This window comes from Nannospalax galili, unplaced genomic scaffold (genome assembly GCF_000622305.1).
Source record: "Nannospalax galili isolate Female #2095 unplaced genomic scaffold, S.galili_v1.0 scaffold666, whole genome shotgun sequence".
Lineage (NCBI taxonomy): Eukaryota > Metazoa > Chordata > Mammalia > Rodentia > Spalacidae > Nannospalax > Nannospalax galili.
Window position 1 is genome coordinate 167,647 of NW_008356473.1, and position 12,858 is coordinate 180,504.

The 12,858-nt window shown below is 38.4% G+C and overlaps 1 protein-coding gene across 1 annotated transcript in view; it reads left to right on the forward strand.

The window, feature by feature from the left end:
* Positions 1-12,858, forward strand: part of Svep1 (sushi, von Willebrand factor type A, EGF and pentraxin domain containing 1) — a 238,188-nt gene that overhangs the window by 99,905 nt on the left and 125,425 nt on the right. Inside the window, exons 9-13 of the mRNA XM_017803637.2 lie at positions 2,753-2,882; positions 5,828-5,935; positions 6,669-6,800; positions 8,073-8,267; positions 9,880-10,001. Coding sequence (XP_017659126.1) covers positions 2,753-2,882; positions 5,828-5,935; positions 6,669-6,800; positions 8,073-8,267; positions 9,880-10,001 — 687 coding nt within the window. The remainder of the gene's footprint in view (positions 1-2,752; positions 2,883-5,827; positions 5,936-6,668; positions 6,801-8,072; positions 8,268-9,879; positions 10,002-12,858) is intronic.

A 12,858-nucleotide genomic window follows, 5' to 3' on the forward strand; every position in this document is an offset into this window, starting at 1 on the left:
GCTAAAGACAGTCCATGATAAATTGTAATTAGGCTCTGGACTTGAAAAAAACTTTCCAGTCATTGGATTCTAATCAGTTAATCAGCCTTACGGAAAGTTCAGTTCAAGATGCACATTTTTTTCTTGGGAACTTTTGTTCACATTCTCAAATCATATCACATGCCAAATTCATTTCAAAATTATTTTATTAATTTATTTGACAAATTCATACATGTATTATAATATATTCTGAACACCCTCATCCTCTGCCTTCTCTTATCCATGTCCTATTCTCCTATAAATCCCTCCTTCTCCCAGCAAGTCCTTACCTCAGTTTTACTTCTTGTAGTTTGGTCACCCACTGTGTTTAACTAGGGCTAGTCCTGGTAGGCCCGTGTGTGGAGCTATCCACTGGCACAGGGCAGCTCACTGGGGCTATACCACTGACGACAATGATTTCCTCTCCCTCAGCAGCCCGCAACTACTGTCTTCAGCAATAGGATCTTACCTTCAGTGCTGGGAGACAGTCAAGGACTATGGCAATAGCCTGTGTTATTTTTTAGATTGCACGTATATCTTCATCCACTTGAAAACTGTGACCTAATAAAAACTATATTATCATGTTATATAATAAGCATTCTAAGCTTTGACAACTTTAAAGTATTTTTTCTAGCTTGGTATTTGTCTTTAGGTTAAGAAATTAAATGAATGTAGTCAGAATGCCTAAGATTAAGAGAACAAGGGGCACCAAATGTTGGCATGGATGTGGGGAAAGGGGAACCCTCATCCACTTTGAATGGGATGCAAACTGGTGCAACTAAAGTGAAATAGAGACTTCTTAAAAAATTAAAAATAAGTCTACCATATGCTCTGGTCATACCACGCCTTGGCATATACTCAATGGACACATCCTACTGTAGAGCAGCTTGGACGGCCATGTTTGCTGCTGCTCTTTTCACAATAGCTAAGGATTGGAAACAACCTAAAGTCTCTCAACTGATGAGTGGGTAATGAAAATGTGGAACAGTTACACAATGGAGTTCTCCTCGGAGGGTAAGGAAAAACAAAACCATGAAATTTGCGGGTAAATGGATGGAACTAGAGAGCGTTATACCAAGTGAGGTAACAGACTCAGAAAAACAAGGGACGTATGTTCTCTCTCATTTGTGGATCTTAGCTCCAAACCCCAGATGAAATATATATCCTGATGTAGCTGCAGGAACCAGGAAAATGGAAAGGAACCAGGGGATAAAGGAAAAGAAGGTGACTGAGAGAGGGGGATAGTAGGAGATGGGTGTTATTGAGGGGGAAATGAACAAAAGGGGGTACTTTAACTGGGAGGGTGTAGCAAGGGCTCTACAGGGGAGGTAGGGAGTGAAAGGAGAGATAAATAATACTTAAATGGTGTGAAAAACCAGAGGGAAATGTATTAGTTCAAAGTCCTACTGAAAAATACATATACAATAAATATACATGTGCATGGGTATAGAAAAACAAACAAACAAACAAACAAACAACCCCCCACAGAATGCTAGGTAGGAGAAACCGCCATTCAAGTTGCTGGTTTCGGTCATCCACGAGACTCTCAAAAATAACACAGGCTATTGCCACAGTCCTTGACTGTCTCCCAGCACTGAAGGTAAGATCCTATTGCTGAAGACAGTAGTTGCGGGCTGCTGAGGGAGAGGAAATCATTGTCGTCAGTGGTATAGCCCCAGTGAGCTGCCCTGTGCCAGTGGATAGCTCCACACACGGGCCTACCAGGACTAGCCCTAGTTAAACACAGTGGGTGACCAAACTACAAGAAGTAAAACTGAGGTAAGGACTTGCTGGGAGAAGGAGGGATTTATAGGAGAATAGGACATGGATAAGAGAAGGCAGAGGATGAGGGTGTTCAGAATATATTATAGTACATTTATGAATTTATCAAATTAATAAAATAATTTTGAAATGAATTTGGCATGTGATATGATTTGAGAATGTTATATAAGCTTGGGAATTTAATCTTCACTTAAAACTAAGAAACTGGGGCTGAGGAAAAGATCAGTGGTAGGGTGCTTAGCCTAGCATGTGTGAGACCCTAGTTTCAATTCACAGCACCACACACATACCCAAAAATAAAAAGCAAAAAAAAAAAAAAAAAAAAAGCCTGAATAAAACAATGATCTGCTGTCATTCTTTTCATTTAGCACATGTGATGATACTTGATAGAGATGAGGGAACACCCGAGCTCACTTCATAGCCCCTGAAAATGGGGGCTGTTCCTGAACAATTCCTAAGGGAAAGGAATTTTGTATTACCTGTCAATAAAATGTTGATTATCTGAAGTCAGTTCTGTTTGTGGAAATATAAGAAAATAGTAAAAATATTTAAGTAGATTGTATAAAACTATGTATAACAGTATAATTTGGGGCAAAATTAATGTTCTTCAACAGATTTTCCTTAAAGAAGTCAAATATTCTATAGACTGTGATGGGGGCGTTTAAAAGTCATTATAAATTCTAAAGATTGTGCAAGATGATTAAAACATAAAAATGTTCTAATGTATTATGTTTAAAACACAAGGAACAATAGTTTTTATATATGCCAACTCTATAAACTATGTAAAGAGAATAGTCTAGAAAAAATATATACCACAAGGATGTGCTTTGTTTTCCCCTTTTCCCCTTATGAAATATTATGTCATCTTAATATTACTTTGCTGATATAAATCACCAAGAGAATAAGTGTACTACTGACATTAACTTTCAAAATATCTATTTCTTTCCAAAAGGTAACAATCCATGTTCACCCAGCCTTTACTCCGCCTTACCTTTTCCCAATTGGAGAAGTGGCTGTCACCTACACAGCAACTGACCTATCCGGCAACCAGGCCAGCTGCACTTTCTACATTAATGTTATTGGTAAGTGTTTTTCAAATCAGATGGGTGGTTTAGAAAAATAATCCCACACTCCAAGCTTTTGAACTCTCCTTTAATTCAACAGTTTCCTTTTCCAAGATTTTTCCTCCTGGCTTGAGCCAGTTTCATTGGAAACCTACATCCCCTTTAACAATCACAGCATCTCTTTACTTCATCTCTTTACTGAGTGGGCCTTTGGATTGTTCCTGCTGGCTGCTAGCTTTTTCTTCTTCTCAATCATTGTTTTCAAAGTCACTCAATTCTGTCTTCTGCCCCTTTCGCTCCCATAAACTTACTGTCATCAAAGTCACTGCCCTGTGCCTTCGTTTGTTCATCCAAAAATATGTTGAAAAATGTGCTTCCTTATTAAATTAGTGTAGAGTTTTTAAGTAAGACATATAAACTATCTGAACTCGTTCTGTGTAAAAACAAGAATATAACACATTCACATTTTTCTAATTTATCTTACAGCTATTTTCATTATGCTTTTTAAATTTAATGTATCCAATCCATTTTATTTCAAGAATTTTATGTAACTGCTTAAAATAATTAATATATGTCAAACTGGTCCATGACTCTGTAAATTATAGATCTTGGTTAAAAGTAAATAAAAGACGCAGGTAAAAACAAAACAATTGAATTCATTTCATAGAGTTTAGTTTTCTAGTTGTATTTTCCATGTTGTTTTAAACACAAGAACACAGGCTTTACCAACAGCATGAAAAACAGATCTTTTTATCAAATTTTAAACATGGAAATGTTGTTTTAAGAGTTTGCCAAGTTTCAGTATCTCGTATGAAGAGTCAGGATGGTGAAATGGAGAATATGTACTCAAGTGTCTAGTTAGATGTTAGTTGAATTTCCAAATAACAAAAGAGAAAAGGGTGGGGCACATAGGAGACAAATAGATTTGGAGACAGAGACAGAGACAGAAAATAGTCCTTTGCCTACATTTTTCTTCTTTTCTTCAGGGTGCAGGTGTCTGAGAGCTGCCAGGCGAGAAGGAATGTCTCTTCTGGCATCCAGAGTGCTGCCTTGCTTGCTTTGGAGTAGGCGCTCCCTCTCCTTTGCAGCCTGTACATTTACTAATACCTCCAACCCTTTATCAGAAATTGACTAAGTCTTTACTGCCTTCCTGTACCTATGATTCAATTTTAAAATATTTGGCTAACACCAGATTGGTTCGTTTCGCCATAAATTGTCTTGGTTCAGCATTCTCAAGGAGCTCTGACTGCCTAGGACCATTTCCCCTCTTTCTTTTATTCAGTTACTTGTTCAGTGTACCTGCTATGGACAGGGTGCTGTGCTATTTAGTGAGAGACCTACATGTGATAAAAAAAGACTCTTACTGGTTTACAGAATCTATAGTCTAGAAAAAGCACTAAACCTGAGTTACTATACTCATGAAATAACAAGCAGAAGATAAAAACAAAAATTGAGCATGTATTTGTAAGACAGGAGTTAAAATAGAAACATGCATTTCCAGGGGTCCAGCTGCTTCATTTCAGAACATGTGTACCATCTATTATGGGTACAAACTCTTTGGACTTGATGTTACAAATTACTAGTTTAGTGACCTCAGGCAAGTTTCTTAAATTTTCCCAGTCTGTACTCCTCACATAAAAAAATAAAACAGCAATTCCTCCTGTCTCCTTCAAACCTCAAAGCCTTGTGGTAAGAACACTTCAAAGGTAATAAAATCTATAGTTGTACTAAAATTACTTCCTATGTAACTTCTTTACCCTTTACTGATATCTAAAACTTTCAGCACAGGACTGGAGAGGTGGCTCCGTGGTTAAAAGCACTGGCTGCTCCTGAAAAGACCTGGGTTTGAATCCCAGCCACCCACAGAGCAGCTAACAGCCATCCATAGCTCCAGTTCCAGGGGATCCAACGCCTCTTCTGACCTCTGCGGGCATTGCACGACACGGGCACACTTATATACATGTAGGCAATACACTCATACACATAAAATAAGTAAAAATTTCAGCACATGCAATTAGAGATTTGAAACCTAACTCCCCAGCCCACCTCAAACCCACCCTGCAATCTGAATCTAATGTTTAATAACACAGATTCATGGTTCTATTTTTTAATCCCAGGCTTGCCTCAAATTTGACATATAGCTAAAGATGACCTCGAACTTCTGCTCCTCCTGCGTCCACCTAGTAGTGAGATTATTAGGTATGAGCACCACATGTCGTTAGTGTGATGTTGAGAATCAAACTCAGGGCTTCATACACGCTAGGCAAGCACTGAATCAACTGAGATACATCCAAAGCCCCAAACTCACAGTTCATTAACGTCTCCTGTTGCTTTTCTCACTTCTCTGTTCCGCAGTCCCAAGTTCATACCTTATTCTGGATATTCACCTCAAATTCATCAACCTCAGAAACCTTGAACTCTAGTGTCCTACTTTTGGACAGAAGCTTTTGGTCTTCCAGAAACATCACGTCCTCACAGCTTGGGCATTCTGTGACATGTCTTATATCGACTTACCAGTGCTTTCATTTAGCTAACTTATCAACCCCATCTTGAGCCTACAAGTAAGATGAAGACCATGGGCACGATTGATCTGGTCATGTTTCTCCTTCAATTTCTTTGAAAAGATTGCTTCACTTCTAGGTGAGTCAGATCAACAGCTGTGAGCATAGCCCACAGATTCAAAGGCCACCATTCCTAGGATGCTTTCCACACAGAAGTGCTCACAGCAAGCATAGAAACCTGGTATTTCTTCTTCAACAGATAGAGGACAGCATACTAAAAAGAAGCTCTTTTGATTTTTTGGTTGAGAGCTAAGACACACCTCATCATCAAAGCAGCCTCAAGATCAGCCTTATGGCATATGGCAAAGGTTCTCTGCCAATCAGACTTCAATTCTCTTTCAAGACGCTTTGCTGTTTTCAGAGACCATTTATGACTTCTTTGTCTGATTTTGTGTTCTTCAGATATGGAACCGCCTGTCATAGATTGGTGCCGATCTCCACCTCCAATCCAGGTCTCAGAGAAGGAGCATGCTGCCAACTGGGATGAACCTCAGTTCTCAGACAACTCTGGTGAGAACACACAGATTTTGTTGTCAGCATGGCAACACTGACCGTGTTTTGCCTTTAAAAGCTTCTTAGAAGGTTAGAAGTCAAGGAATAAGAGCTAAGTACAATGAATTTATTACACGATGTGTTTTAGTGTTAGTATAATTTAACATTAGTAATCCTACCTAGCCATTGGGCTTCCTCTTTATTCAGTATTCAGTGAGAATTTATTAAACCTTTGCTAGGTTTTGAACTTGAAGGTTCTAATGAGTTTATTGACTTGTTCGGCTTATAATGTCTTGGAAAATAAACTATGCATCCTACTGGTAGCTCTCATTTAATTCTGTGTGTTCATACTCACCTCCAAACATTAGCTGAATAAATTATAAAAGGTCATAGGAAAGTAGTAAAAACTTGAACAAACGTAACTGAAGTTCATTTTAAAATTTTCACTAAAACCCAGGAAAGAACAATGAAAATGAAGTGTGCATAGACTTCTTAAACTGCCAGTGTTCAAACTGACCTATTCAAAGAAAGATATTTTATTTAGCAAAAAATCCTTAGTGATATTTTTCATTCTACTGTCTCTGTCGTATGGCCTAAATATTATATCTTTTATTTTCTACTAGTAGACCCATCAACCTAAGTGGAATACCCAGATAATTTGCATAAATAAAAAATGAAACTTCACATCAAAGACTCACAAAGTAGTTATACTCCAGTGCAACTCACAGTCACATCCTTTCTTTCCCTGTAGGGGCTGAATTGGTCATTACCAGAAGTCACACACAAGGAGACCTCTTTCCTCATGGGGAAACTGTGGTACGGTATACAGCCACTGACCCCTCAGGCAACAACAGGACATGTGACATCCACATTGTCGTAAAAGGTACTCTCCTCATGAGCCCACCAAACCTAGTTGACGTTTTACATATGTAATTACTATAGTTCTCTATTTTGTGAATGAAGATAAGCTATGAGCATTGAATTTTCAAAGTTGAAATACTGGCAGATTTTATTTAAGTTTCCAATTGTCATTTCTTGACCTTGTGATAAACAGAAGAATCTTTCAGGGTAGCCTTTAATTACTATATTAGTTAGAGTACTCTAGAGGAACAGAAGCAATTATAAAAGGAGATTTAATGAATTGGCTTACACAGTAGGGGCTGAATAGTCCAAACGTGGTTTTGGCACACTGGAGATGCAGAGAACACAGTTGCCACACAGTCTATGAAGCTGCAAGCCTGGAGGGTTGCAAGGGAGATCTCATGATGCAGTCCCAGTCCAATGCCACAGTCTAGAAAGCTCCTTGGAGAGTTGCAGGGAGACCTAAAGGCTGAAGAGCTTGGGATCTGATGTCCCCTTTTCTTTCATCCAGGCTCGCAGTCTATTGGATGGAGCTGCCCACATTCAGGGCAGATCTTTCTCCCTGTCAATGACTGCCCCAATTGTCAATCATCTCCGGAAACACTTTCACTCACAAATCCAGAGAGGTGCTTTACTAATCCTATAGGAATCTCTCAAAACAGTTGAATTCAGTCAAGATTCACTAACACAATTACCATTTTATTAAACTGTTCCTGAATATTATTATAATGATTCTCTTTTGAATGTCAAATAAAAAGATTCTGAAAATATCTTTGCTCTATTAAGTTATCCAGTTTTTATTTTTATTAAAGGAATGCCAAAAATACTAGTCTAGGGCTGGGAAGATGGATCAGCAGTTAAGAGCATGGGCTGCTCTTGCAGAGGACCCAGATTCAATTCCCAGCACACATATGGCAGCTGACAACTATCTGTAACTCCAGTTCCAGGGGAATTTGATGCCCTCTTCTGACCTCCATGGGAATTGCACAACATGGGTACACTTACATTCAGGCCATATGTTCATACGCACAAAATAAAAAAATAATAATAAATAAAATATTTTAAAATAACGATACTCTAAGATTATATTTTTGCCTTCTTGTAGATTATATGTCTAACATTAACCAAAATTCAATCACTGATGCTCTCCCATACTGAAAACTTTTGGTAAATAAAATGTTCCTAGAAAGAGAGACAAGAGAATTCCCCTTAACAGCTCAGTTTTCATTCCTGGACCTTGATTTATGCTGCTCATGTGACTATATATGAATAACGCAGTGTTATTTTGACACAGGTTCTCCCTGTGAAGTTCCATTCACACCTATAAATGGGGACTTTATCTGTGCCCAAGACAGTGCTGGAGTTAACTGTACCCTGAGTTGCCTGGAGGGCTACGATTTCACAGAAGGGTCGACTGAGAAGTATTACTGTGCTTTTGCAGATGGCATCTGGAGACCACCATATTCTACTGAATGGCCAGACTGTGCTAGTAAGTTTTAATTCTGAGGCCTTTCAAGGTGTGCTCACATATGCATTCCTTAGTGTTCACACAAGAAACTTCCCTTACAATAAGAATTAGTGGGAAATGGTGTCATGAACTTGAACTATATGTAGGTAAGAGAATTATTCTTCATTGAATTTAAAATCCTAGCTCCCAGAGTCCTGTTATAGATTGGGTTGCTATACAAAGGCAGAACTACATTGGCTTTCTCATGATTTACCAGAAATACTTCAAAAGGTTCATAAGTATAGAATTCTTAACCTGAACCATAAATCTGAAGTCTCTTCACTTGTAAAAGAGCTGATATAACTTATTACCCAACATAGGTGACAGAATGAAGTAGACTTTGAAGTTTCTTTAGATTTGCTTTAGAGCTGCTCCATAATATAAAGTACATTTTTGTTATTAAAAATATCTTTGTCTAGTGTAAATAGATATTGTCTAGAGGGAATCCTTGGTCCAGGGCCATAGGCAAGGGATAAATGCCACTGTCATATAAAAAGGAAAGCCTGCTTACTTGGGCTATTTGTTTTTCAAATATCAAAGTAAACAGAGTACTATAAGTCAATTATTTCACATCTAAGACTGAAGGATGTTATTCAGACATGTTGCCCCTAAATATTTTGGGATTCCTTGGTAAATCTATTACTGTAAAAGTACAAGCTTTCTTTTCCCTTTTCCTTTCTTTCTTTTTTAAATTGTGATGCTGAAGATTGAACCCTGGGCCTACCACGTCCTAGATTCTGTAAGCCCACAATGCAAGTTTTTGCTCCCAGAACAAAATTTCTCTGCAAAACTATACTTTCAAGGAGTATAGTTGCATATATTGGTTAGAGACTCTCTGGTCTTTTTGGGTCTCCCTGTAGCCCCAGCTGGCCTGGAACTCGTTTTGCAGACCAGAATGGCCTTGATCTCACAGAGATCTTTCTGTGACTGCCTCCCAAGTACTGGAACTAAATGCATGCTACTACCATGTCCAGATTTATAGACATTTTAATATCTATTAGTTTAAAATATAAATCTATAATAAATGTAGATTAACAACTTTAAATCCAGCTATGATCAAAGTATATGATCTCTCAAATACTCACTTTTTAATGTGATTGGAAGGTAAAGAATCAAAAGCAAACTCAAAGCACACTCACCACTGAGTAACTAAACACAGTGCAGCTGAGATCATGGTTTATTGTAGTGAGCTAATGCCTAGAGACTTCTTCATTGTCAACTCTTGTTGTTAAAACAAATCATGTCAGAATCCAAAAAATAAATTTAACTTAAAATTTGTTTTAAGTTAACCTATAACTGGGCCTCATTATGGCATTTTCACGCGTGTCATATACTTGTTCCTAATTTGTCCTTTTCTAGAATTCAAATTTTAAGTTTTAATTATTTCATAGAAAGTTAACTCCTTGGGCTGGGGATGTAAGACAGTAGTAGAGAAATTGCCTAGGCCACTCAGAGTCCTGGGTTCGATCCTAGGACAACAAAAAGAAAGAGAAAGAAAGGAAGAAAGAAAGGGGGAGGAAGGGAGGGAAAGGAAATTAAAACTTTGTGTTGGAAACACTGACCAACTGACGCTGTTATGCCCAACATTTTCCAGTAAAACGTTTTGCAAACCATGGATTCAAGTCCTTTGACATGTTGTACAAAGCAACTCGCTGTGACGACACAGATCTATTGAAGAAGTTTTCTGAAGCATTTGAGACTACCCTGGGGAAAATGGTATGTCACTAGTGGGCCTTTATTCTGTGTCGTATTTTATTTTATTTATTTATTTATTTATTTATTTATTTATTTATTTATTTCAGGGTCTCCCTGTAGCCCCAGCTGACCTGGAACTTGCTATGTAAACCAGGCTGGCCTGGAACTCACAGAGATCTGCCTGCCTCTGCCTCCCAAGTGGTGGGACTAACGGCGTGTTTCACCATACCTGGCCCATGTGTCATATTTTAAAGGACATTCTTAAGGCTCTAGGTCACTTGCAACTGAGAGTCCCACTCCTAAGTACACTTCTCTTTGTAATCCAAATTTGTACCTAATACTTACAATTACTTACCAATTTTGAACTTCTAAAATAAGTTTTAACTAAGTTTGCATTAAAATATTAATTGTTTAAATACTCTGAACCTGAATGTTAGAAAAGTTTAGAGCCCTTATGGTTTGAGAATGTTTCCTTTATTGAAGTCTGACAAAAAACGTCAAACATTATAAATTATATTCTCATATGATGAGGAGTCAATTGAACATTTAAAGATTCTCTTTTTTGTTGTTTTATTTTGTCTTTGTTTTGTGAGAGGGTTTCGTGTATCCCAGGCTGGCCTCAAGCTCACTGTGTAGTCAAGGTTGACATTGAACTTCTCAACCTCCTGTCTCTGCTTCCAAAGTGCTGGGATTATAGGCATGTGCCACCATACCCAGTACATAAGTTCCTGGGATGGAATCCACAGAATCCTGCATGCTATGTAAGCACTCTACCAGCTAAGCTACAGTCCCAGGCCAAAGGACTTTCTTTTTTATGCATTATTGTTTAGGTCTCTTTCAGCAATTGGGAGATAACACAGCCATGTATTTAATTGTGTTGAACATCTAGAAGACAAGACCCATGCTTTTATATGCCAAACAGAGTGGGTAGAACTTTATTTATGTGCTAATAAATATTTTTATGGTACCACTTGCCAGAAGACAAGCATTGCTATTAAAATTTTAAATATATTAACTGACATCCATTTAGTAAACACTTGTTTTAAAATGTTTTACTTAAATCTAGTCAGTAGAACTGCATTTCAAAGTGAAAAATCATTGTTATCATTGCTTGGGAACCAAGGAAATATTATACTCATCAGGTCACTGTCACTATGTACTTTGAAAGGCAGCAATACACCTTTGCTCAAACTGGTGAAGTATTTCACAAATAATAAATAGAATTCACATTGCAAATTTTGTGACAGTGGCTTTGGTGTGTGTTAATGGCTTTCTTGTGCCTTTAAAATAAGCTAAATCTGTAGTACTTTAAGGTACAGTGGATCAGCATGTGATACTCAACACACATTCATTTCGTTAATATTTAGTAAGCATCTATGCTCTATCCCAGACTCTAGGGCTTTAGATGTGGATAAAACTGTCAAAACTTTATGCACTCATAGAATTTACATCCTATTGAATAGATGAACAATTAACAAATCACAGGGAAAATATGCAGCCTTCCAGTTGGCCAGTGTGATAGAATAAAATAAACCAGACTATGGGGAAACATCACCAATAGGTTTCCTATATGAAAAGAGGCCTAAAGAGATGAGACAGTATGATGCACACATACTGAAGTATTTCATGCAGAGAAAGAAGCAAGCACTGAGGCTCTGAGGCAGAAGTGTGTTTGGGAATTTGAGCCACTATATAGAGTTCAGAGCGGTAGGGTAATGGGGCAAAGGGTTAGGGTTAGGGTTAGGGTTAAGATAGGAGATGCTCAGAGATCACATGGGGCACAGAAGTAGGTGAAAGAAGGAATTGGAGTATAGAGAGCTATGAAAATCCGTGCAAAGACTTTACCTTATCCTTTGAGATGGAAAGTCATTGAAATGGACCGATTTTCTCATGACCTTGGCTAGTAATACAGGCAGAGAGTGGGAGGCATCTAAGAAGACCACAGACAAGAGATGGAAAGATGACACAGTGGTTAAGAGCACTGGCTGCTCTTGCAGAGGACCCAGGTTCAGTTCCCAGCCACCCACATGGTGGCTAACAACTGTCCGTAACTCCCGTTTCAGGGAATCTGATGCCTTCTTCTGACCTCCTCGGACATTGTTATGACATGGGTGCAGTTACATGCAGGCAATACACTCATACACACAAACTAAAAATAGTAAATAAAATATTTTTTTAAAAAGAAGACTACAGAGAAAACGGAAACAGGAAAGAAGTGGTGTCTGGGTGGTAATGACAGTGTGAAAGGTTAGTGATTATTTGGATAGATTCTGAGCATAGATTCTGTTACTCTCACTGGTGGATTGGATTTGGACTATGAGAGGAAGGAAAGAGGAATGGATGCTGAGCAGATAAGAGCACGATGCAGGCAGTGGGTGCCCATGGGGTGGAAGTGACTGTGAGGATTTTTATTGACTTCTGTTTACCTGTGAGGCAAAAATAACCAACTGTGTGTAAAAATGTGGAGACTATGTTAGAAGTTTGAGGAAGATGCTCCCAAGCAATTTTCTAGGAGGCCTGAATGACCTTGAATGAATATACAAAAGAAATGTAATTGGACTGGCAAAAGTAGGGTGTGGATTCTCTCCAGCCATCACCAACCTTGTAGGGACAGATAAGAATGGAAAGTGATTGCTTCCACCAAGTTTAAGGGTTCTCCAAGCAAAGGAGGTATTTAGGGAGGATGCATTTAATGGGGATGGACCATGGAATCTAAGATAGATACAAGAAGATGGGAGGGCTGAGGGAAGAGTGAAGAGAGAAGAGTCCATAGACTGTAAACTTCAGGGAGGTCAAAGAATTGCTAAGATTCCTGAGAGAAGGAGAAGATGCACCTGCTGGTGGTGACATTCGGGGATGAGGGGCAAAGTCAGAGCAC